Raw genomic sequence first — 25,299 nt, 5'->3', positions numbered from 1 at the left:
AAGGTGGCGCGGAGGCCCTGGGAACTAGGACAGAACCTGGCGAGAAGACTCCTGATGTGTTATCTCGGGGGGAAAATCCATGGTAGGTCTGCCTTAAAGCTTATGTGGGAGCTGCAGATTCTCCCTGAGGGCTATTGCAACCTTATGAACTGGCAACAAGAGTGTTCTAACCTCAGTGTGTCCACTTTCCACTTGGGTAGCTTGCTGTCTCTGCCTGGCAACCCTCAGCTTTCCCTTTACTTTTCTAAGTCCAGTGCCTCCCCTGCAAATGAAGCCCATCATAGAGTCCCCATCCCACCTGACTGTGAAGACCAAGTTCATTTAAAGCTTCTGATCACTCCCTTCTCCTTGGTTTCGAGAACATCCTCTTCTTAGTTCTTGCTCACTGGGCACTGCCCCTCTGGCTGCTGGCTAGATCTATCCAAACCTGAACATCTCTGGCCTCTCTGACTCCTCATCCCGGTTCACTTCCAATGTGATCCTTTCCAGCTTCTGACTTACGTGGCCTTCCTGGGCTGAGGGCCCCCAAAGTGACCTCTCCCTGGACTTCAGTCCACTCCACATCTGCACTGGAGGCAGCTCAGACCAAAGCCCTGGAAAATGGATTTAATCTACCTTAGCAGACCAGAACATTTTCTTTCCAGAATCTTCTTCACTTCAGAAAATAGTAACCCCATTCTTCCAGTTGATCCAGCCCCAAATCTTGCCATCAACCTTGAAGCTTTTTTTTTTTTTTTCACACCAGAAGCAGGACCTCAGTAAATCCTACGGGCTCTGCCCCCAGGCACACCCTGATCTCTTCTTTCCTTTCCATCCTGTCACCTGGTCCACACCGGAATCTCCTGCCCGGATTGTTGCCATTCATGCCATTCCCTCTGCCCGGCAGGGAGAAAGCAAGGAGGGACCAAGGCAGGGAGAAGCAGGGTAGCATTGTGGCCAAGTATGGGCCTTTGAGGCCAGGCACTGAGGGCGAAATCCTGGCCGTCTTCAGTTTATCGCTACAACGTAGTACGTGATTGTTGTATAGCTTGTGAGTGAGCCAGAGTTCTCAGATTGTTTCCATTTAGGGTGACAGTGGGTGACATGAAAGCAGCGTTCTCTACGAGATGTCAGAGGCCTTTGATTTCTTTTTTTTTTTTTTAAAGATTTTATTTATTTATTTGACAGAGAGATCACAAGCAGGCAGAGAGGCAGGCAGAGAGAGAGGAGGAAGCAGGCTCCCTGCTGAGCAGAGAGCCTGATGCGGGGCTCGATCCCAGGACTCTGAGATCATGACCTGAGCCGAAGGCAGCGGCTTAACCCACTGAGCCACCCAGGCGCCCCGGCCTTTGATTTCAAGAGGCAAAACCTATGAAAGCAATCAGAGTGTGTTATCCAAGAGGGGACACCCAGGTGCTTCAAGTATGGGAGGGGCGTGGCTCCAGCTTGTCAAGTGGCTTCCCAGGGACTGGGCCGGGTACAGAGGTTCACAGGGTACAGGTTTCCAGCATCTGCTCACACGGGGCTAGGGAGGCCCTGGGACATGACGTGCAAGACCATGGTGATGGACGGGCGGTGGCCGAGGAAGGGCATGGAGAGGCCCTGGGCTGTGAAGGCATCGGCGCCAGCAGTCAGTAGGTAACAAGGCATCCCCCAGGACTAAAGACTGGCCTTCACCCCTACACATCCAGGGCCTCCCTTAGTGCTGGGGAGACATCCTAAATGCAGGGGAGGGAACCGGAAAACATGGCAGGCTTTAGACCTCTCTGGAGCAGAGCCAAACTTGGTTTGATTTAGAGAAGCAAAGAAATGTAGCATTTCTTATCCCATGAGAGTCATCGTAATTTATATCCATAACAACGGTGACTTAGGTTTCCTTTTTATTCTGAAATTTGGGGCTGTGCATTGTACCTCCAAAAAGAGATCATACTGTCGTCAAAGCAAGCTTGGTTAAGACTGCCCAGTCCTGAAGTTTTGGGCAAAATGGAAAAAGGCATCTATTTGTTGGCCCTAGTGGTAATTTGGCAAAAGAGGGGCCTGCGTGGCCTGAGGTACTTGTCCTGGGAGTGAAGGAGGAAACTGGGAACTGCATTCTTATACCCTGTTACTTGAGAGAGAGAATCAAGGTCCTGTTCAGACCTACTTCCTGTTCGGGCTGGCCAGCCATAGGACAGAGCCGACCACGTGTCCCTTCTCGTGTGTTGTTTCCTGCTTTCTATGGGGACCCAGATTTGGACCCCTGGGTCTGACATCATCATGTCTCACCAGTCCAGCTAGAGCCCAGTTAACAGAAGCTCTACGGAGAGATGATGTGGACGGAACCATACGTGGTCGTGGACTAATGTCTTAATTATTTGGAAATAGTCTGGATATAAAAGTAATTAGACTGTGGGTCATGACACTACTTGAGGGAACATATTTGCTCCCTGCTTACCTGTCTGGCTCTGAATCCTGGGCCTTTTACTCACAGGCTCTGTGACCCTGGGCAAGTAACTAATCTCTTTGTGCTTTAATTCCCCCCCTTGTTAAACGGGGGAAGGGGAATAGTGTTTATCTCATTAGGTTCTCATTGGATCAAATTAGTAAACAGAAAGTATGCCTGGCACATAGTGAGTGACCAATAAACTGTAAGCACTACTGTCATTGGTCTTTCCCCTGAGTAGGAGATAGGGACACATTTTATTTCAGCAGTGACAGAATTAAAGAAAGAATTTGAAAAAAAAAAAGCCATTTTATTTTTTTCTTTCATTTGTAATAGGTCTATTACCTAGCGTAACTTCACCAGATACCTTCTAGACCATGACCTTCATAGCAGGGCTGACAGAATGTCGTTCTGTTTCTAGATTTTAGTTCCCTTCTTTATTGGTTCAGATTGATTTATTTTTATAATTTAAATAGTAGGTTAAAATTGCTTGTTTTATCCTACATGAATGATGAAATTTCTGGTCTAACTCCCTGGCCTGACGGGATGGCAGATCCCAGCCCTCCCAGCTTCTCTGTGGTCAGATAAAGGCTAACACGTACTGCACTCCCACCTTCCAAACAGAGGTTGTCTGGGGTCATAAGGTCAACAAAAAGTGGTATAGGGCTGCTCCTTTAACCCCACTTCTCCATATCAGGAAGCTTCTCCTCTTGTCAGAAGTCAGCAATGGGTAGTTTAAGGTAAGGCCTTAACTGGTAAGGCCTCAAGGAACCAGAGGGTCTCTCAGTGGACACACATTACTCCCAAGAGCCTCTGCCTGCAGGAGAAGTACATGGTGGCTGGGTTTCTTGTTACCATCTCATTGTCCTGGTCTGAGCGCCTGGAGGATGCTGTCAGGAGGAAGCAGGAAGTCAGCAGAGTATAAACCCACCTCTGGCCTTGTTGGGTTCCGGGGATCCAGGCTGCAGCTAGCCTGGCCCTTTGACTCTTGTCTGGGAGGCTCCCCTTGCACCCCCTCTGGTCCTGGCACCAGTTGCCAGCTGGCTCCATGTTTGTCCTGACCTGGTGTGGCTCTCTACTTTGCAGACGGTGGCTGCCGGAGCCCTGGTGGTCTTTCTCCAACACCCCTTGAGAATGGAGGGATTTCTGTAATTGCCGCCCCATGTCTAGGTGTCAGGTCGACCCTTCCACAGGACAGGGTATGTTCTTTACACGTTCAGAACTTGAGGTTCTGGACAGAGGCACGAGCAGGGCACCACAGGGCACATGATGGGCAAGGCTATGAAATGGATGGACGTAGTGGAGGACCATGGTCCCCAGGCTAATGGGAGAGCAGTGTGTGTGTGTGACCACGTACAGCTCTCTGATCGTGAGATTTGGATCACAGCCAGAAAGCATCATCAGTGTTCTTACAGCAATCAGAGCGCGTCTGGTCCTCTCAGCACCTCTTTCCAGCTAAAGGAGAGGCCGACATACTCATTACCCCTCTGACGGCAGCTGCCATCCTGCATCTGTCCCCAGAAAAAAAGCCAGGGCTGTCCTGTGCAGCCCTTGGGCACAAGCAGTGCTCCTAACTGGGCTTCTTGCCAATGCCCAGAGAGCCAAGCAACGAGGCTCCTTTTGCTGTTTTTAATGCTGACATTCGCTTCCTTACTAGTGGGGGCTACCGGTAGAAAACATTATATTTGCCGTGGGGTTTCTGACAACCATCTTTCCTCCTAGGAAGTCCTGTACTTCCTGCCCTGCCTCTGGGCTTCAGCTGGAGTGACTGTTTTCAGCGGGTGCTGCTCAAGCGGCTTCTAGACAAACGTTAGCCCAGCCCTTCTGATTTTCTCATCATGTGTGGGTTGGGGCCACTCCCGGAGTGTCCCCATTGCTTTGCAACATGGGGCCCTGACAGTGTGCTGTGGTCATAAGACCCCAGCAGACAGAACAGACTGGAAATGGAAGCAGATACTCTCCTTTTCATTAACAACCACATCCAAAGGTTTATTCCTATATTGCAAACAAACCCCACAGACCAAACTCCCAAGTTGCCTTTCATTCAGCAGTTATTAAATCACCCACATAAATACATATAATAAATAAAAAACCAGAAAGGATGAAGTCTTTGGTAGATAGAGCTTTTCTCCCCCTTTTTTTCCTTCCTTCTCTGTGTTCTAAGCCCACTCCCTCCTGTTCATATTATTCCTCTGGACACCAAAGAGTAGTCCAGAAGTCAGCTGGGTGCCTGACACGGCATGGGTGCGAGCCCGGGTCCTGCTGCGTCTGTGAGCTCGGGGAGGGACAGGCCCTGGGCACTCACACGTAGTCGTTCAGTCTGTACCCGCTGAGCGAGGCCGAGGTGGCCGAGGGGGCCCGGTTGTCCTTGAAGGCGGCGGGGGGTCGGTAGGCCGGTGCGGTGGTGGCCGGGGCGCCCCTGGGCTGGGGCTGGTAGGGCCTGGAGGGCGCCTCGTCCTGGCAGGAGAGGCAGAGCAGGGTGCCACCGATGAGCGACAGGGACGAGGAGATGAAGCCGAGGTACAGGGCCTGCCCGATCTCGAACTTCATGCCGCTGGGCAGCAGCGGGTTGTAGAAGTTCTGCACCACGTCGTGGGTGGTCCAGGACACGGCCACCATGCACAGCAGGCCGGCCAGGATGAAGAGCGCGCCGCCCAGCACGGCGAACGTGGTCTTGGCCGGGGAGCCCTTGGCGCAGCGGGTGCACTTCATGCCCAGCACGGCGCAGGCGCAGGCCACGCCCGACAGCAGGCAGCAGATGACCATGAGCGCGCGGGCCGCCTGCAGGTCTCGCGGCAGCGCCAGCAGCGAGCGGTAGAGCTGGCACTGGTAGATGCCCGTGCTGTGCCACACGCACTCCATCCACAGCCCCTTCAGGTAGGACACGGCCGTCAGGATGTTGGTGCCCACGTGCGCCGTGCGGCGCCAGTGCGGCAGGAGGGTGGTGATCAGCGCGCCCACCAGGCCCAGGAAGCTGAGCAGGAAGCCCAGCAGCTGCACGGCCGCGCTGGCCATGGCCCCGGAGGAGGCCGGCTGCCGGGCTCGCTCAGGCGCCCGCCGCGGTCCTGATGAAGCCGGGAGGCGGGGCGGGGAGAGAGAGGAAATGGGTTAAAGATTATCTTTCGATGCATTTATTTCTGCCACCAGCTGAGTTTTCCATAGGCAGTTGGTAGGGCAATTAAGAGTTTTAAAAATAGTCTCTGCGACTTCATTGGGTGATGGAGTACGCTGCCCGACAAAGACAGTTTTCCCCCGGAAGGCTGGAAGGGGAAGGGATGAAGGCAGACATCTGGCTGGCCTGTGCTTCCCCCCGCCAAGGAAGGCCAGTCCAGAGCCCCTCTCCTGATCTGTCAGCACTTAGCAAGCCTTGTGGAAAGTTCTACCTGATGTCCACCCTAAAACATTAATGCTGCGTTCGGATCTCATTCCCTACCCTCTGATTAGTGGTCACTTTAGTTGTTAAAGCAGCACAGGGACTGACAAGAGTTAAGGTGTGTGCTACCTATGACTTAGAAATTAGCCTCGGATTGCCGGTCAGGATGAGATGTCTTCCAAAAGTGGATGACTTCCCTGTACTCTCGGGACGTGAGAGGGTTTGTACCCACAGGCAGGTCTGACGCTTTCTTCCAGAATTCTGGAGCTGGATGTGAACTTAGAGATTGCCCACGGAAGCCAGGGGCCAGGAATGACCAAGGTCACCGTGCCTGAGGTGCTGGGGCAGGACCACAAATCGGCAACCACCCCTTCCAGCAGGCCACCTCCTCTCACACCTCTCTGCAGAGGGGTGGGTTTGCTGTGAACCGGGTACTGCTACCAACCTTCCAGAGAGACAGGAATGCAGAACCATTTCAAAGGTTTAAAAATTCTAACCATGGAAAAATCCAGCACATTGTGCGGGGCAAGGACCCAGGACCTATGTAGTGACAGACAACTAGGGGACACTCGGGAAATATTAGAAGGGAGGAAGGAGAGAAGCAGGGAAAAGGAAATGAGGAAAGAGTAAGGGAGGAAGAAAGGAAGGTGGGCGGGCCAGCGAGCAGAAATACCCCAGTGGACCCCGCAGTCTCCTCTCTGGCCTGGGACAGGGTGACCATCCGTGTTGCCACCTCCACCTGCTGGGTGACTCTCAGGGGGTCTTTCCGGGCTCAGCTTCTTTCTCTAATATGAGGGAGCTCGACTCCGTGGACCCAAAGTGTCTCCTGGTCCTGAGGACAGAAAAGGGATGGTTCTCTGCAGATGACAAGTCACCGAAGCATCCAGAGCCAAGGAAGAACCCAGTAGACAAAACCCACTTCTTCCTTCATCTCAGTTAAGCGAGGGAGGCTGCAGGGAGCGAGCTGTGGGTCGGTAGGGTCTCTCCCACCTGGGCCACACGGACACTCCCCGCGATGGTCTTGAAGTCTGGGTCCTTGGTGGACAAGTCCCTGTTCCATTACGGTGCAGGATTTGGGTAGTAACGAACACGTCACATTTCCACTGGGGGCCTGTACCATCCTCTTGCTGGATTTAAAACTACGTATTGGGCTGAGATGTCTTAGCCTCGTAGCAGGTGATTCTTGGTTCTGTGCAAGTTAACAAGCCAGACCAGGGGACAGCAAAACACTGTGGTGCTGAACAGACACGCAGTTCTCTGGCAGTGGGGACAATATTAAGGTTAAGACACCTGGGGGCACCTGAGTGACTCAGTGGGTTAAGCCTCTGCCTTCAGCTAAAGTCATGATCTCAGGGTCCTGGGATCGAGCCCCACATCGGGCTCTCTGCTCGGCAGGGAGCCTGCTTCCCTCTCTCTCTGCCTGCCTCTCTGCCTACTTGTGATCTCTCAAATAAATAAATAAAATCTTAAAAAAAAACAAAAAACACCCCACACCTGTACAAGGATGATTTGTTCAGGACACTGTGTTTTTCACACACACTTCACACTGACTGGCCACCTGCACCTTGTCTCCCCACGAAAGATTTTTCCCTCCACTCAGCAAGGGCCCTGTTTGTGGAGATGCTGGGCTCGGGGTGGGGGTGTGTGTGGGGGACCCTGGTAAGTCCCTGCCACCCACAGCAGGGCAGGCTGTCCTGCAGTCACTGTGAGGGAGGAGAGGGTCCCACCCAGGGGTCACTCTGCTGTGTGGGCCAGGGCTGCTTCAGGGACGCCCCCCCCCACCCTTCTGATGTGCTGAGCAGCCTGGCCGAGCTGACACCCAAAGTGCCAACTTCCAGATGTAAGTGGTGCCGGGCGCTGCACAGACACAGTGCTTCCCGGTTTATCCCCCATCGTAACCCAGGGATGCAGCAACTGTTCATCCTGTTTTATACGCCGAGCAACTGGGAGCAGGGGATGAAGTACAGTGCCTCGCCTGGCTGGTCTTCTCTGTAGTTTAATTCCTCCTTCAAACACTTGCTCAAGTAAATAGTGACACTGGTGTGAAGACCTCCTGGGGGTGGGGAGAGGAGGGGACGGGTATCATCAGTGCCTTCTGGAGAGTTGACTTTTCTCCCCAAAGACGGCCCAGAACATTGGTCTCAGTCCTTTTGCAGTGGTCCAGGTAGCCACGGTGACCGACCATTCTGGTTTGCTGGAGACGGGGAGGCTTTCAGTGTGAAATCGGGATAGTCCCAGGCCAAACTGGACACTTGGTTCCTCCAGGAAGCCCAGAGGCTTCGGACTTTTCCAGATGGCCTTTAGGATGCTTCCAGTCCTGCCTGGAGGCTGTCCCCAGGCTGATGGCCGTGCAGCCTGTCCCTGGTCCAGGACATTCTGAGGCTTCTCAAAGCTCTAGCTTGTCAAGGTCAATCATTAAGTACACTGATCCTCAAGAATGTGGCACAGAAGCTGAGCCTCCCTGACCCCATTAGTCTAGGGAAGTGGACCAGAAGTTTATTAGAGGTCTAAATATTTATGGAGAGCCATGAGTGCTAATTTTAGAAACCATTAGGTTTCTATTTTTAAACTTGTACTAAAAGGATTTGCTAATTTAAGAAGTGGGTGTTAATGAGCCCCCAACTCCCAGCCACCAGCTCCCTCACCCCTTCCCGGTAGTTACCAGCAGCTGCTACTGGCATTAGGTCATAACTCAACTTCCCTGCAACCACTTTTCACTTTGGGGCTGTTGAATGGAAAAACAACTTCAGATGAATGCATCTCCTTGGAAACCACATAAAACTCATCCCTGATACTCCAGAAGGATCTTGCCCAAGCATGCCTCCCAAGAGGGGCAGTGCGTGCAGAACTCAAGCCAGCCGTGTTGAAGAGCTGCGACTAGCTTCACCGATGAGCTACTCTTTTCCTGCAGATGTGTGTGTGCTTGTCGAAGCATTTGCTAGAGAGAAGTGAGTCCAAGACAAATATGGTCCTAAGACTCGAGTTCCAAAAAGACCTTGACAGGCTGGGTGGGTGGGGCTGAGCGTAACAAGATAAGGCACTCCAGGAATAAATGTTGGGTCTTGCACTGGGGTTCACACAGTCCCCAAAGCACCCACCTGGGTGGGTAATACGTGGCTTAGTTGTGTGAGCAAGCAGGATTTAGGATTTGCAGGATGTCTTGTGTGAGGAGTGTATGTGTTAGGTGGGTTTGAGAAGGGCTGGTGACTGCTGGTCTTCTCACCGCTTGTAGTATGCACGCAGGCACTGTGAACCTCCCAGAAAATTCCGTGTAGCATTTCCTAAACTTACTTGACTAGGGACATCGTCTCTTGACTCTTCCAGGAAAACTTGAAGTCAAATCACTCTGGCAAGCAGACCGAGAGGGTACAAGTCCCATAAAAGTTTAATGGAGCATTGATGAGCTAGAGTTGCTAAAAAAGGCAAAACCAAGTAATTTGATTTTCAGGAGGCTGAATGAGCACAGATAGGAAGGCCAGCAGGATGTAGGGTTTGCCCCCAGCAGAGTCTCAGAAAGCGCCAGGGCTATAAAGTAACATGAAAATCCATGAAGGGCAGCTGTGGAAAACACCAGGGCACTGTCGGCCCCTCAAACTGGATCTGGTTTTATGAGCACCAGATCTGAAAGGTGAGGGGTTTTTTCCATAACTTTTATGTTGCTCCTTCCTCTGTTGTCTGGGAGCTACAGTTTTGTTTTTTTTTTTTTTTTTTTTAAGGAAAGAAAGAATTAAAAAAAAATAAAATAAAAAAGGAGCAAAAAGCTTTAGCACATGGTGGAGTTCAACCTTCCAGCCTGCCTGGACTCCAGCTGTCTCCCAGTGGCCAATGGGGACAGCCTGGCTAGGACAAGGGACTGAAGCACTGTTCTCCCAGCCCCCTGCTCCTGCCTTTTTACTGTCCAGCAAAAGATGTCCTGAGCACATCTAGTTCATCCTTCATTTGCTGGAGTGTGAGCTCAGATCTCCCCCTACCATCCAGATGGCCTGGAGGGGTGCAGGTCTGAGGCCAGTAGGACGTTTGAGTCCATGATGTCCCCATGCCTTAGAAATCTCACCTTTGGCTACCTGTAGCTGTCACCTACCTCACCCCTCGAAAACTCAATCCCATTACGAGTAGCTCACCTGTGGGCAGGTGTGGCTTGCTGGCTCTTCCCCACCCACAGTGTGGAAGGGTGTGTCAGACCTGGTGTGGGGGTGATGGGGAAGGAGGGCACAGGCTGGATGTATGGGAATTTCTTTATCCTGTATCCCCTGGACACTCCTGTCTAGAGGAAGAGTTGGAAGGTTTGGCCACTCAGCCAATTTTCAACTTTGAACTGGCCTGCAGTGGGAACAGACTTATAGCCATCTGGGAATGAGCCATCATACACAAGTCTGCCCCAAGGGCTCCTGACGTGGTGTTGGGTCCATAGTGGAGACAGCAAACAACCTGGCTTCCTAGAGCTTATCAAGGAAAAGGAAGAGCTGCCTTAAAGAAAAATGGTCCTTGGACTTCGTAAGTATGCAGAGTTGTTTCAACTTTGATATTCAGCAATTTAAGAAAATGTTTGGTTCAAAAAACCCAACTGGACTGGCTCTTTTTTTTTTTAAACTTAATTTAATTTTATTTATTTATCTGACAGAGAGAGATCACAAGTAGGCAGAGTGGCAGGAAGAGGGAGAGGGGGTAGCAGGCTTCTCACTGAGCAGAGAGACCGAGGGTTTTGATCCCAGGACCCTGAGACCATGACCTGAGCGCAAGGCAGAGGCTTAACCCACTGAGCCACCCAGGAGCCCCTGGACTGACTCTTCATTATTGCTTAGCTATTTCACAAATGCTACACCTTAGGAACTAAGAATAAACTCAAAGTAGATTTGGATTCACCTTAATGAGGTGAACTAACAAAACGAACATGAGAAAAGAAAATGACTTTTGTGCTATATCCAAATGAAATAACTACACCTAGTATTTCCTAAGTATATGTTGGGCACTGTGTTTCTTATTAATGTACAAAGCAAACAGATCTCTTTTCTAGAAGCTCAGGTATACTCTGGAGGTACGTTATAGTGCATCCTCTTACCCAAATATATAAGAATCAGGAGAAAGGGATCAAGTAATATTTTGGAAAAACCATTTCATATCCATTCAGGATGGGCCATACTGTGGAGTTTTGGGCTCTAAAAATAAAGTTTCCTTCATTACCATTCCAAACGTTCTGTAACTTTCCTTGGGTTATTTTTCAGACTGGTAGCCATCTGTAGTTTAAATTTATGAGGATTTCTCTGCCATCTACAGATGTTGCAGAAGAACGGCAGTCTTTCTGTGACAGCCAGAGACAGAATAATTGTATGACTAACTTATTACTATCATGGTGGTTAGAACTTGCTTGTGCTAATGAGGGATATCAATGTGAAATATCGTGCCCACATCATATAGATATGACAATTTATAGATTAAATTTTTCCCCTCTCTTTTGGATGACCAAAGAAAAATCTATTTTTCATAACAAGCACTGGTTTGGGGAGAAGCCTGTGTTAATACAGATGAAAACCATGGCTTTGTGGTTAGACCATTTTCAACTCAGTGAGACTGAACAGTCTATTGATTTTAGTGAAAACTGTAAGTTTAAGTAACTGCAGCCATAAAAAATTCTAAACCATTTCTCAGGAGGCATTATCTCTCTAATTTCAACTCACCGGATTTAATTAGAATCCATTACAAATACAGCAGATAAGTATTTCTAAATGAAATTACTGACTTTCATTTAATAAAATACACCGCTGCTTTTGCATACCAGTTTTTCCTGACAAGATAGTTGTCTAGATTTGCTATGTTGTTGTTTTTCATTTTTCAAGGCATAGATGAATAAAAACCTGTTAGACAAGAAATGTATTGAAAGGTATGGGGCACCTGGGTGGCTCAGTCTTTTACTGTCCGACTCTTGGTTTTGGTTCAGGTCATGATCTCAGAGGCAGTGAGATTGAGCCCTGGATTGCCTCCATGCCCAGTGGGGAGTCTGCTTGAGAGTCTCTCCCTTGCTCCTCCCCCAACTGGTATGCCTGCTCTCTCTCTCTCAAATAAATAAATAAACCTTAAAAAAAAAAAAGGTAAAAAGACATGGGTATTGTCTAAAGTATTAAATTAGGGGCACCGGGGTGGCTCAGTGGGTTAAGCCTCTGCCTTCGGCTCAGGTCATGATCTCAGGGTCCTGGGATCAAGCCCCGCATCGGGCTCTCTGCTCAGCTTCTCCCTCTCTCTCTGCCTGCCTCTCTGTCTACTTGTGATCTCTCTCTCTGTCAAATAAATAAATACAATCTTTAAAAAAAAGTAAAGTGTTAAATGATGATTAGATGACTCACAGTTAAAATGTTTCAAGGGAAAGTTTTGTATAAGGGATGTTATAGGCTGAATTATGCTCCCCCCAAGAAGCTAATGTTGAAGTCCTAATATCTAGTGCCTCAGAATGTGACTTGACTTGGAAATAAGGTTGTTGCAGACATAATTAGTTAAGTGAAGTCATACTGGAGGAGGGTAGGCCCCTAAATCAATAAGACTGGTGTTCTTATCACAAGATGGCCTTGTGAAGACACAGAAAAATAGGCAGGACACCATATGACAGAGGAGGCAGAGGTTGCAATGATGTATCTTCAAGCCAAGAAATGCTAAGATTTGCCAGCACTCTCAGAAGCTGGGAGAGAGACATGGAACAGAGTTTTCCTCACAGTCCTCAGAAGGAATCAACCTTGCTGACTTCTTGATTTTAGACTCCTGTCTCCAGAATTGTAAAAGAATAAGTTTCTGTTTTTTTAAGCCACCCAATTTGTGGTACTTTGTCACAGCAGCCCTAGGAAATCAATACAGGAGACTAGCTGAATGGCAGCATGGGACGTTGTAGAAAAGAAGCGCTCATGTCTGAATATGAGAAGCGGATCCTTCCCAGAACAGGCATTGAGCACAGTCTGATGACTTCACATTTGTCATGGAAAACAACAAGGCAGTAATTAGCTTTATGTCCCAAAGTGTAGAGGACAGAATCTAAGGAGAGGTTAGAGAACACAGAGAAGGAAGAATTTGGAAGACTGTAGTTGAGGAAACTCAAGAGCAAGTGCCAACTACAGTAAGTAACCCATACAGCAATCAAATAACTCAACCTCTCCAGATTGGAAAAGTGTATGAATCCATTGATCCCAGGCTGCCAGGCTTTCCTGTGGAAATCCAGTAAAGCTCAGTGGTACCTCCCTTTGGGCCTTAATGTCAAAACAGAAATGAAAACAAGCAATAGGACATTGTCCTAGCTGGGCCAGAAACCTCCATGAATAAGGTAACTCTTCCATGAATTTTATAAGCTTGTGAAACTGAACTGGGGATATATTGCAGTGACTAAAAATGTGGTGTCAAATGAAAACATATTACTGAGATTTATTAATGCTAAATAAAATATAGTTAAAATAATGTTTAATGTTCATTCTCTGTAAATTTAGCTTTTTGAGCCCAGGTGCACAGAAGCTGTTAGTTATTAATGCTAAGAGTAAAGCAATCCCAGCTAAATGTACTGTTTGCAAAATGCCAAACATAGGCTAAGTGCTTCTGTTGGCATTACCTTATTTAATCCTTTAAGAAATCTGTGATGTGCATGTTGTTGTCCCCATTTACAGATAGGGAAACTGAGGCTTAGAGAGGTAAAGTAACTTGTCCAGGATCACACTGGGCTGAATCAGAGACCAATGCAGACTCCTGTAATGATCCAGGTAGACGATGCTAGCAGTAACAAAGGTGAGTGCTGAAAAGAGGTCGGTGAGGCTGACAAGGTTCACTGACAGGTTAGCTGTGGGGTGTGAGAGACAGGAGTCAAACACAGCCCCAGGGGTTCTGCTCAGGCAGCTTGAGGAATGCAGCTGCCAGTTATTGAGAAGGTAAAGACAGTAGGAGATGTGCAGGTTTGGAGGGTGAAGAGCAGAAAAGAATCTTGTTTTGAACATGTTGAGTTTGAGATGGCTATCACTGCCCAGGTGGGGACACCCATGGTTAGATGTAGATGTGCAGAGTTCAGGGAGGAGACTGGACTGGAAAAGGCCATTTGAGACACAACAGCATATACCTGGGATTAAGAGCCATGAGACTGGATGACACCCATGGACAGGGAAGGATAGGGCCTGCCCAGTGACTCAGGAACCCTTTAACATCAGAGATTGGGTGATGAGGAGGAGTCAGTAGCATGGGGCACAGGAGTGGCCACGAGAGGGGAGACAACCCAGCGTAGTGAGGACAGAGATCCATGTTGGAGAGAGTGATGCGCCAGGTCAAGTCATCAGACAAATCAAGCAGTCTGAAGGAATACTGAGAAATGATTATTTCTCAGTGGGATTCAGCAACATGAAGGAAACTGCAGACCCTGGTAAACACAGTTTTGGTGGAATGATTGTAATGGGTTCAAGAGAGGACCAAGATGGGGCAAATGAGCTCAGAACATTCTTTCGAGGACTTGGACAATCAAGTACCCCCCTAGCAAGTTTGTTTGGTTACCACCCAGTCCTCTTTCACCCAGCCCCTCCTGGGGATTCAGCCCACGTCGTGTATCAATCTTGGCCAACATAGGGCATTTATATTTTCCTGGATGGCCCCTTGAGAACAAATCTCCTGTCCTTGGCCCCAAAGAATATCACTCACGTCAGTAAAGATATGACTGGCTCAGCTCTAGGAGGGAGACCAGCGATACTTCCAGGTATGTGTTTCTAGAACGTTTTAAGAAATTTGAAGTTAGGGGGAGCCAGGTGGTGGGTATTATGGAGGGCACGTATTACATGGAGCACTGGGTGTGGTGCATAAACAATGAATTCTGTTACGCTGAAAAGAAATAAATAAATTTTAAAAAAAAGAAATTTGAAGTTAATTGAGTGAGGTATGAAATTTCAGATTGCAGAAGTCCTCACTAAGGCAAAAGCCCGCTGATGAAATAGCGCACGGCGTTTCTAGCTTAGTCTTCAGACACATACAAAGGGCCGTGTTGTGCGTTTTCTCTGAAGGTTACGGGCCACCATAGGTTACATTTTCCCGTTCTCAGGATGGGCTACATCATTGGCAGAAGCCAGTGCAAAATGAAAATGTGGGGCCCCTTGTTCAAAAATCCTTATAAATTTCAGGATGAATGAAATATAATGCAGTGCGTGCAGCAAGCATGGGCCACTCCTGAGGGTGGGGTCTTGTGGGACCTGGCAGGTGGCAGGCCTTTGAAGCCTGTCCTCCTGGTTATGGACAGAGCCAGGAGCTGGACGTTGGGAGATTTCCTCCCTTAAACCCATGAGCACATCTCATTGAGATGTTGAACAGGAGACACTTTTGCAGTATGCTGCAGAATAAAAAAATATGGTTTCATATGTTTATTTTTTCCTCATTTAAGTGTAGCCCAGATGCCTCTGTAAATGCCTGGCAAGGAGGAGCCTTTGGAAAACAAAGCTATTGCCGGCCTCCTGTGCCCGAGAGTGGCCTCCAATGGAAACAGACCTGTCGTTCTAAATCTGTTTTCACTTTCCTCTTGTTCCAGGGAAGCTGTAGGTGTGCGTGCCATTGGGTGTGCACGTCCAAGCCCAGGAGGGAACAGCTAGCTGCCTCTGGGTGGCTTCTTCTTGGAGACTCTGCGCCAAGCCCCCGGAGTCTGGCAGGTCCCCCAGCCCCTAGCGAGAAGGGGTGAGGTGCCTGAGCCCCAGCTGCTCCTTGTTCCTTCCAGGGTCCCCCACACGGGAGCCCTCCGAGAGCAAGCCCTGGGCCCCCTCCCAGCACACAGCCCCCAGTGGAAAATTCCCAATGCCTTATTGCTGTTGGCAGCCCCAGGAAGAAGCCTGTGGCCCTGGCGGCCGCTCATCCCGCAAACAGTGTAAGGAGTATGAAGATCATCTGGAGGGAGGAATGTTTGCGTTTCAAAGCGCCAAGAATCACTCCTGAACTGGCAAGACGGGCGGACCGTCTGTATTTTAAAACAAGACATCGGAAGAAGCCTGGAAAACAGGCTCTTAGACTTCTTGTTCTGTGTAATGGAAGATATTCCCTGATAGAAACGACAGAACGATTTTTTTAAGACAAGAATTGGCATTCAATTGTATTGATTTTTATCTAGAAAACCCTAGAAAACAAATATTTGCAGTAACATTTTCATGGTACCAAAGGAAGAATCTATGTTTCTCCCCCCGCCCCCTTTTTTGGGACAGGTTTCTCTGTAGATGCTTAAGAAGCATCGATCCCATTGTAGATGTGGGTAAGTGACACGCAGTAACTATAAGAGATTTTTGCAAAGCAGATGGTGCCAGATAAGAATGGAGGCCGACTTCAAGTCTCACTAATTCGAGCAAACAGCTCAGCCTTACATGACTCACCTGGCTATCTACCTCATAACAGCTGCTTCCCAGAACTGTCTAGAAGATGCTGAGATAATATACGTAAAAACCTGTAAGTGCGGTGAGGACACCCGGCGAATGCAAGGCCTGTGCTGCAGATTTATGTCATCATGAATAAATCCGTTCCTGACTCCATCCAAGCCAGCCCGGACACCCACACTGAGCCCAGACCTGGCATGGAGTCGCCGGAGAACACAGCAATGGGGCTCTTCTCTGGTTTCCCAAGACTTCAAAACTAAACTGAGCAATTAAAAGATTTTTGGTCTTGAAAACTGCAGGAATTAAATGTCTCGGTGGGAATGTGCAGCCCAAAGCCAGTGTCCCGAGTGACTCCACGTTTGGGGACCCTCTCGGGGCACTAATCTAATCCCGGATCCCTTTCTACTTTGCCTGTGGCCCTCCCAGCAGGCCTCGGGAAGACCGCCCATCCTGGGAAGACCACGGCAGCTGTCGGGATGTGGGGTTCAAGGTGGTTGAAGGATTAACTGACGGATCAGATTGCATGGAATTTCCCCTGTTTTACCCTTATTAAGAGAGATCTATAACTTTCCTGCCCCTTCTCCCATGCCTGTGTGTGTGTGTGTGTGTGTGTGTGTGTTGGCGTGTTGGCGGGGAGGGGTGCGGGTTGTGGGGAGGATAAGTCTCCCACGTCTGGAAACTCTGGACGCTCCACCTGGCCGTCTTTGCAGGAGAAACAAGCCAGTCACGGTGCAAAGGGTCAGGGACAGTGAGCTCAAGCTGACACCGCCTTGAAACACTCAACAGATTTCGTCCTTGCCCCCCAGACCAGGGCCAGCCAGTGATGAAAGAGTTCTGCCCAAACCCTCAGGAACGGGGTCTTGACCTTCCTGGCTCATTAGGAACCCAGCTGCCCTCACTCCTGGCTGCTGGGGTCCCCCCAGGGGTCCCCAGGACCCCTCCAGCTGCCTTCTTGCCTGTCACCTGGAGAACACTTGCCTGCCCACGGCTCTGGTCGGCAGGGCCTCACAAAACCCCCAGACAATTGACTGTCAACCCCAAACCCTCCCGACTCATCGCCTCACCGCAAACTCACATGCAGAGGCTCTGAGTTCCATCCACTTCATCAGGTCCCTCGTCAGTGGGGCTGCTCCAGACCCTGGCCGGGCCAGCCCGTGTGGAACCAGGATTCCTCCGGGACACCGCCGCCTCCAGTCTTCCCTCTTCCACCAACTGGAAGCTTCAGGCCAGAGGATTTGAGAGAAAAGTATTACCTTGCCCTTTGAGAGGGACCTGCGTGGGCACAGGTGTTATCGGTTGAATGGTTAACTGCCCTGTGCACGATAGGAGGCAGCCGGGCCAAGGCGGACATTCAGGACCAACCAGAAATGTCATTTCTGCCCTTTGGAAAAGTGCCCAATACATCTGAACATTGTCATCTCCTTCCTAAAACACCCTCTGGTGACTCTCCAGCGCGGCCGGCATAAAGCCTTGACTGCCCCGCCAAGCGCCGAGGTCCATCCACGGTCAGCCCAGGCCACCTGCCTGTGCTCCCTGCGCCGGGCCCACGACCTGTGCGTCCATACTCAAGACTCGCCTGCAAACAGCCGATGCCTGCCCATGATCCAGCCCCTCCTGTGGCCCTGACCACCCACCATCCCCGGGGCCGGTCAGCTGGCAGTTGTCCTCGTGCGGCTTGGGACTTTTATCAAATTGAGCAACCCAAGAGTTTCTCAACTTGCAGGCCGCTGTGCTCTGGACACAAGCCACCGAGTTTTAACCAACATGCAACTGCGTTTTATTTTTTCAGCCACAAATGCAGATATAGGCAGTTAGGTGATGTCTGCTGGTAGAGTATGGAACTGGGTGGGTCGTGGGGCACGTGTGGAAGGAGGGACGATTTGCTTTGAGTTGGAGATAAGGGACAAGGCGAAATGTGAAGCCAGTGCCAAAAGAAGAAGGTGGCTTTCTTGGGATTTATGAGAAGTTTGCCTGGAGAGCCTGATAGGACTGGGCATAATTCGGAAAGGTAGGACGGCACCTGAAGGAACGGGGCTGTGCTGGGCGTTTCTGGGATACAGAATTTAGCTTGACTCGTGCGTCTGTCCCTTTCTCACTGATTCCATCATGATGCTCCAAGGGCAGGGACTTGGGCTCCTGTGTTCTCTTCACTGCAGTCCTCTGTCTGCATGGCTTTGGTTGGTGCTCAGGGACAACGAAGGAGCTCAGCCACGGGCAAATGGCTCTGAGCAGGGACCAGAGTCTGGCCTCTCTGTCACTGGCAATGGGAAGGTTGAGGGCAGAGGGCGTCTTGTGGAAGCGCTGGGAACTTGGAGCAGTTCAGAAGGGTCTGTTAGATTATTACTGTCTGAGAACTGACCCACAACCAAATCCACACAGCTTCTTTTTAAAATCTCTTCTCTAAAAGTAACTGTTGTAAACAAAACCATCTTTAGTTCAGAGCCCTCACAGGGCCCGAACCTCTTCTGTCCAGTGAATATCATCTACAGTAAAATGCACCCGCACCATCTGTAATTTTATGCTGGGAGTTTGGGGGGATGATTTTTATCCTTTTGTCTTTGGGGGTGATTTGGCTACAAGTAATACATTTAATTTACAACTGTCTTCGATATCTTGGCCCTGATTGTGTATATTTGGGAAACCCTGCACAGACAAAATGTGAACCCCAAATAGTTTCAAAAGATTATGTTTTTATAAATACTACATTTAACAATGAACAAAGTGGACAGAATGTTATGTTTTGTAGACTTTTTAAAAATTTCCATTTTTAAAAAGACTTTATTTATTTATTTGACAGAGAGAGAAAGAGAGAAAGAGCAGTAGGATCCCCGCCCTGGGATCATGACCTGAGCCAAAGGCAGACGCTTAACTGACTGAGCCACCCCGGCATCCCTATGTTTTATAGACTTTTGTTAAACCTTTGTTAATATCGATTTTCTCTGAAACAATTCATTCCTGGTCTGGGCTGAAGTGTGAAAACTCCGAGGCCCATGGCCCTCGCCTATGGCTCCTGATGGACAAATGAACCTTTCCTGGGCGAGAGGATGAAGACACAGGTTCATCAATTTATTGACTGATTGATTGAGCTCAAACCTATGTGAGCAACAGGGGGCTTGGTGAGCAAGATAGACACTGCTCTTGCCCCCTCAGTGTGTGGGGGGTGCGGGCACACAGAGCCTGCTGCACAAGTGACAATGGGCAGACAGGGAGGTTAGGCTTGGGGGCTCCACCCCTCCTTTCCAAACAGCCGAGACCCTCATCCTCATTTCTTCTACCTGCCATCAAAGCCCACCCTTGGATTCTTAACACTTTATCCCGCCCAGGAGGTATTTTTAAGTCTAAAGGATATAGATTTAATAGTGAAATTTCAAACACCAGTCAGGGTACAAAGGAGGATTGGGAGAGGAAGGTCTTGAACATTTTCTAATACTCCTAAAATCATTCCATTGACTGGTGACTTCTGTCGCAGATATGATAGAAGCCAGTAGATACTTCAGATTAGATGGGTGGACAGATGCATGGATAGATGGATGGATGGAGGGGTGCATGGATGGATGGATGGACGGATGGACAACAGATGATGGACGATTATATCACCTTTATTCTCTCAGCTTGTGTTTAAAGCTTGATTCATTTTCTGACTTCTCACAGAGCGGGGCTAAGGTCTGACAGACATTAGGGAGTTGGTAAAAAGTTTGTCACATGAACAATTTAATGAAAGGGAGGTTATATATGAAGGAGGCCTGTGTTTCGGGGTTTCTGTTTGGGCCCCTTTTGATTTGAGTAACACACAAGCAGGCAACTTGAGTCTGCAGTTAGCAGAGTCTTGGATCTCTTCTTGGGATAGAGGCCATTGCAAGCCTTTACTTGCAATGTAAAGGCTCAATTTATTGACAGCATATCCAATCGAAGCCACAAGACTCCCGTGGAAACCTTTGTTCCAGATTTCATTTTAACTTGGCAATGGTCTGACCTTGGTGGATTCCTCGTATTAGTAATAACAATAGTAAAATGATACCGAACACTAACATAGCACTCATTGTGTGCTGTTTGTGGTTTTAAGCACATTACATCTATTTACTAACTTAACCCTTAAAATAGCCTTTTGCTTCAGGCACTACTATTTATACCATTTTATGGGTGGGGAGATGGAGGCTCCAAGAAGATAAATGACCTGCCCAGGGTCACCCAGCTCTAAGTGGCAGAGGCAGGACTTGAACCCAGGCAGATTGGCCTCAGTGTCTGGGCTCATATCACATCCCCAACATCAGCTGGCAGCTGCCACGCTCCTGTCACTGAAGGAGAATTTTTGCTGCCCCCTCACAGAGAGGGCTCTTGTGGGCACCAGGCTGGTAAGGGGCTGGTTTGGAGTCCTGGCATCGACGATGGTGTCATCTGTGGAGGGACCGGCGAGGTGGAGGCGGCTCCTTGCCTGCCTGCTGTCAGCTCAGGCATGAAGAGAAGCCCAGCTGCAACAAGGAAACAACCAGCCTCGCAGCCCTCACTACCCCACAGTGGGCTGAGGGGGGCAGGGACAGGTGTGTATCCTTGTATCCATCAGAGGACTGGGCAGTCTGGTCTCTTTTCTGAGGATGACCAGGGACTTATTGACCCTTCATGGGGAGGCGGGAGGGGCATGCCAGACCATCAGGTTCAGCCACAGTCTACTTTAGAATTGGGGGCTCTGGGGCCATTTGGAAGGAAAGATACTAGAAATTTACTCTCTCAATTCTGGAGGAGTCCAAAATCCAGGTGGCAGCAGGGCCACGCTCCAGAGTGTCCAGGTAGGATCCCTCCTTGCCTCTCCCAGCTTCCAGTGTGGCTCGCAATCCTAGCCCTGCTCTGCCTGCAGTTTGTTTTACTCCAATCTCTGCTTCTGTCTTCACTTGGCTTCTTGCCTCTGCGTCCCTCTCTGCACCGGGCATTTTCCTCTTATGAGGACACCAGACGTATTGAATGAGGGCTCAATGACCTCGTCTTCACTTGATTGTATCTGCAAAGGCCCCTATTTCCAAATGAGGTCCCATTCCCAGGTACCAGAATTAGGACTTAAACGTATCTTTTTTGGGGGGACAGGACTCAACCCATCACAGCTGGGGAATATCTGTGGCTCACCAGTTACTTCTTACTATTTCTATGCTGTGGGATGAAACTGTGTTTTTCATTAGGACCAGGAAGTCTCAGCTGGCAGCATTGATACCTGAATGCGGGCTAGATCGATAGAGCAGAAAGTGCTGTATCAGTGAAGTTCATTTCCAAATACAGAGCAAAAGCAAGATGCCGTCCTATTCTTACGCTTTGCTTTGTTTTCTGAAGCTTCTGCCTTGGCTGCCTCAGGACCCTCTCACCCTGAGTTAAATGGCAACAAAGTGACAAGGAAGGCAAACCGAGTAATTATCTGGAAGCCATGCAGCCTCATCGGGGGGAACCCCTCATTTTCCATCAACTGTAAATCACAGCATTTGTCCGTTTCTTGAAAGAATCCTTCAGAAATAGCTAGGGTTAATTGTGCTTCGTAGTCTACCTCGAAAGAGTGTTGGAAAGAATTTTGCTTAGTGGGTACATTTCCAAGTAGGAAATAGACAAGTGAACTGATGGCAAATGTATTCAACAGGGAAGACCATGGGGAAATGAATTAAATAGGATCCTATTTATGCTTTTATCCTAGAAGACGAGGTAGATTTTAGTTCAAGCAGGGCTTCTCTGGTGCTGTCTGAACATAGATAGGTTGGCTAAGACTGGTCACTTAGTAGGAGATGGGAAGTTTCTGAAATTTAAACAACCCATCTGTGAGACATGACCTCCCTTTTATTTATCTGGTGCCCCTAATGCAGCTGACCACAGTCTCAGCAACACGTATTTCAACGTTATCTTGTATTTGCTGATGGCTTTTTTATACTGTGGACACAGGAAGATTTATGGCTTTTTTATACTGTGGACACAGGAAGATTTAACCTGTTAGATGAGATAGATACCAGGAATGCCACAGCCCAAGTGCCCAGAGATCATTTGATACGTGGTGACCACGAAAGAATTATGGCTTAAATACTAAGAGGCCACAAGAATTGAAATTGGAAACTCAAACAGACATTTCTACACCCATGTTCATTCCAGCATTATTCACAGTAGCCAAAGGGTGGAAAGAGCCCAAATGTCCACTGACAGATGAATGAATAAGCAAAATAAGGTCTCTCCAAACAGTGGAGTATTGTTTAGCCTTAGAAAGGAATGAAATTGTGACACGGGCTACAGCACAGGTGGACCTTGAAGACATTATGCTCAGTGAAATAAGCCAGTCACAAGAGTCAATATTACATGATTCTACTTAAGGAAGGTCCCTAGAGGAGTCTGATTCATAGAGACAGAAAGTAGCAGGACAGATACTGGGGCCTGGGGAGGGGGAATGGGGAGTTGAGTTTCTGATGCTGAACAAGTTCTTGAGACAGTTGGTGGTGATGGTTCCATAAGAATGTGAATGTACTTAATGCCACCGCAATGTACACTTAAAAATGATTAAAATGGTAAGTTTGATGTTCTTTGTATTTTACCACAATAAAAGACAAACACACACGTACGCATAAGATGTGTGTCTTGTCTTTGCCATTCTGTGTGGGACCACCCCATTCAGTGTGGTCTTGGAGGAGTTCGTTAGTTTATGGGAAAGGAGTTTCATTGGAATAAATGTTCTCAGATATGAACCGGGACAACTCTGTCTTCTTATCTCTATTCTAGATAATTCTGAGAGCCAAATGCTAGATCCAGACCCTGGCCGGCCTGGGAGGATGGAGGACTATTGGATGATTTAAGGCCAGGAAACAGGGGCCTCCCTGCAGTGAGCCCTCCTTTCCTCAAGGAGGCACTGTGGGAAGGCCTACTCAGCCTGGTACAGGTGGGGGTGGTCATGCAGCCCTTTGCAGGACCCGGTGGGGAGCCCAGGGCCAGGTGGGATCAGTGAAGATTGCCACGTCATCCACCTGCCATTCTGAACAAAGGCCTCACCTGTGCCAGACTCCTAATTGTTACCCTCCCCAAGCGCAGACAGTCGGCTGACGTTGGTGCCACACCTCTGGGTTCCCCACGCCTTCTAATTTACTGAGTGCTTGTGCGAAAACTATTATCTAACCCTACAGACGGCCCTGTGAGGCATCTGTTATCAAGTTTAGGCATCTTGTCCAGTCTTCACAGCTGGTCATAGAAAAATCTGGGCCTCCAGCCCAAGCTTCAGTTCCTTCTTCCATAGGCTGCCAGCCGGGAGCTGCCCGCCCTCCCCCAAGCCTTTGGAAAAGGCCGTGGTGATGAGCAAAGTGGGCTCAGGGCAGAGCCCTGCAGGCCGGCACTGAAGGCTCCATCAAGAATTGTTGAGTGAGCAAGAACGGGGCTCAAGCATGATTCTCAGAAAGGCCTTGCTCTCCGTTCAGGTCCTGGCTAATGTTCATTGGGGCTGAGTGACCAGCATGGCTTTGCTGGGTCCCAGCTGGAAACTGTTGGCAAATATCTCAGCTGCCACGGATCAGGCAGCATATGGATGGGAAAATCAGGTTCTCAAGACACACTCAGACACCATCAGGCCCCTTTCCAAAGGGACAGGAATATTCTCAATATTCAGTTTGAGAAGCACAGAGTGACATTTGCGTGTGCCCTGACGGACCTTACTCAATCTCCCTTCTAAAGTTTGTGCCCTAAAATGAGGCCCTTGAATCTCTACCTTCAGCTCTTAGTGATCCAGAATCTCCCTCCCTGACCAGAGGCCTCTTCCGCAAAGAGGTTAACCAGAAAACAAGAAAGAACACACAGAGCTTGCAAATGCAGAGCAGCAAGGAATGCACTATGTTTCAGAGAGTCGACGAAAATAAGAAAGGAGCCCGATGTCAAACTTAACACCATCATTTTAATTTCCAAGTGCTTTGGGGTTTTTTTCATGTTGGTTTCATGGAAATTTATGTTTGCGGAGAACACTGTATTTGCTACAGGATCTTGCTGTATTCATTTAGCCCGGTAATAAAAACCATCTGCCTGAAATCCCTTTTGGAACAAGAAAGGGTATAAACAAATGGGCAAATGGGCATAAATGACTATGGGAAGGGGGGGCTGTTTCAGAAAGGGGGAGCGTGGGTGAGCCTGGAGCAAACGCTGCAGGCCAATATTTGCAGGAGCTGTTACCTTTGGAAGGCATGTGTGAGGCTATTATGAAAACCTGTACAGCTTTCAGATAAGTATGGTACATTTTGGGAGAACAGGCAGGCACCTTTCCCTTCCTGAACACTCACTCTGTGCTTGGGGTTTCACCACCAGAGTGAGAACAATATTAGGAAGTACTGACCCACGAGTCTCTGCAGTGGGTTGGATCGTGTCCCCGCACCCCAAAACTCATATCCACCTGGAACCTGATTGGTGACCTTATTTGGAAGCAAGGTCTTTGTAGATGTAATTAAGATGAGGTCATCCTAGATTAGGGTGGGCTTTCAATCCAATGGCTTCTCCTTGTAAGAGGAGAAGAGGAACAAGAGAAGAGGCAAGAAGAAGGCCATGTAAAGATGAGCCAGAAACTGGGGTGATTCAGCCACAAAGCAAGGAATGCTATGGGGTGCCAAGTGCTTCCAGAGGCTGGAAGAGCTAAAAACGGATCCTCCCCTACAGCCTTTGGAGCCTTCAGGGAACATAGCCTTGATGACATCTTGATTTCACTCTTCTGGCCTCCAGAACTGTGAGAGAATCAAGTTCTGTGGTTTGGGGGGATCTCCTGGTTTGTGGCGATTTATTATGGCAGTTACAGAAAATGCATACAGGCTCCCCCCATCTGCTGGGAGCTGTTTAGGCTGAGAGAGATGGGGCATATTAGAACCAAGGAGAACTTGGTGAAATTCTTGGCCCTTAAGTTGGGAGCCGAGGTCCAGGAGTGGGAAGAACCGATCTTGAAAGAATCCATATTGAGCCAGTGTTTTGGTTAGCTGGTCTTTGTCTTGCTACCCGAGAGGAGATCGCCGGATGGCCACTAGCTGCTCCTGACCCCCAGGGAGGAAAGAAGGCGACTCCAGAGCAAGCTGTTGGTCAGAGGCTCTGTCCTATCCTCCTGGTCTTGGGGTCAGCTCCACAGAGTGGTGGGGCACCCTAGGAGTCCTGGCTGAGCTGGAGGGTCTGTGGGTAGAAAGGGCTGATCTTCTGGCTGTCCTGGAAGGCAT

General features: G+C 49.0%; 1 protein-coding gene across 3 annotated transcripts in view; it reads right to left on the bottom strand.

Moving 5' to 3' along the window:
• Nucleotides 1–4,366: 4,366 nt before the first annotated feature.
• The window catches only part of CLDN14 (claudin 14), a 60,227-nt gene continuing 39,294 nt past the window's right edge, over nt 4,367–25,299 (bottom strand). For 2 of the 3 annotated variants that reach the window (XM_047720049.1, XM_047720059.1), the window contains exon 3: nt 4,367–5,466. In XM_047720049.1, coding sequence (XP_047576005.1) covers nt 4,703–5,416 — 714 coding nt within the window. In that variant the 5' untranslated portion in view covers nt 5,417–5,466 and the 3' untranslated portion in view covers nt 4,367–4,702. Of the gene's footprint in view, nt 5,467–17,195; nt 17,478–25,299 lie in introns of those variants that run through there. The other variant, XM_047720042.1, reaches the window with a different exon arrangement.

The sequence above is a fragment of the Lutra lutra genome, chromosome 1 (genome assembly GCF_902655055.1).
Source record: "Lutra lutra chromosome 1, mLutLut1.2, whole genome shotgun sequence".
Lineage (NCBI taxonomy): Eukaryota > Metazoa > Chordata > Mammalia > Carnivora > Mustelidae > Lutra > Lutra lutra.
This window is presented reverse-complemented; position numbering and strand designations above follow the sequence as displayed.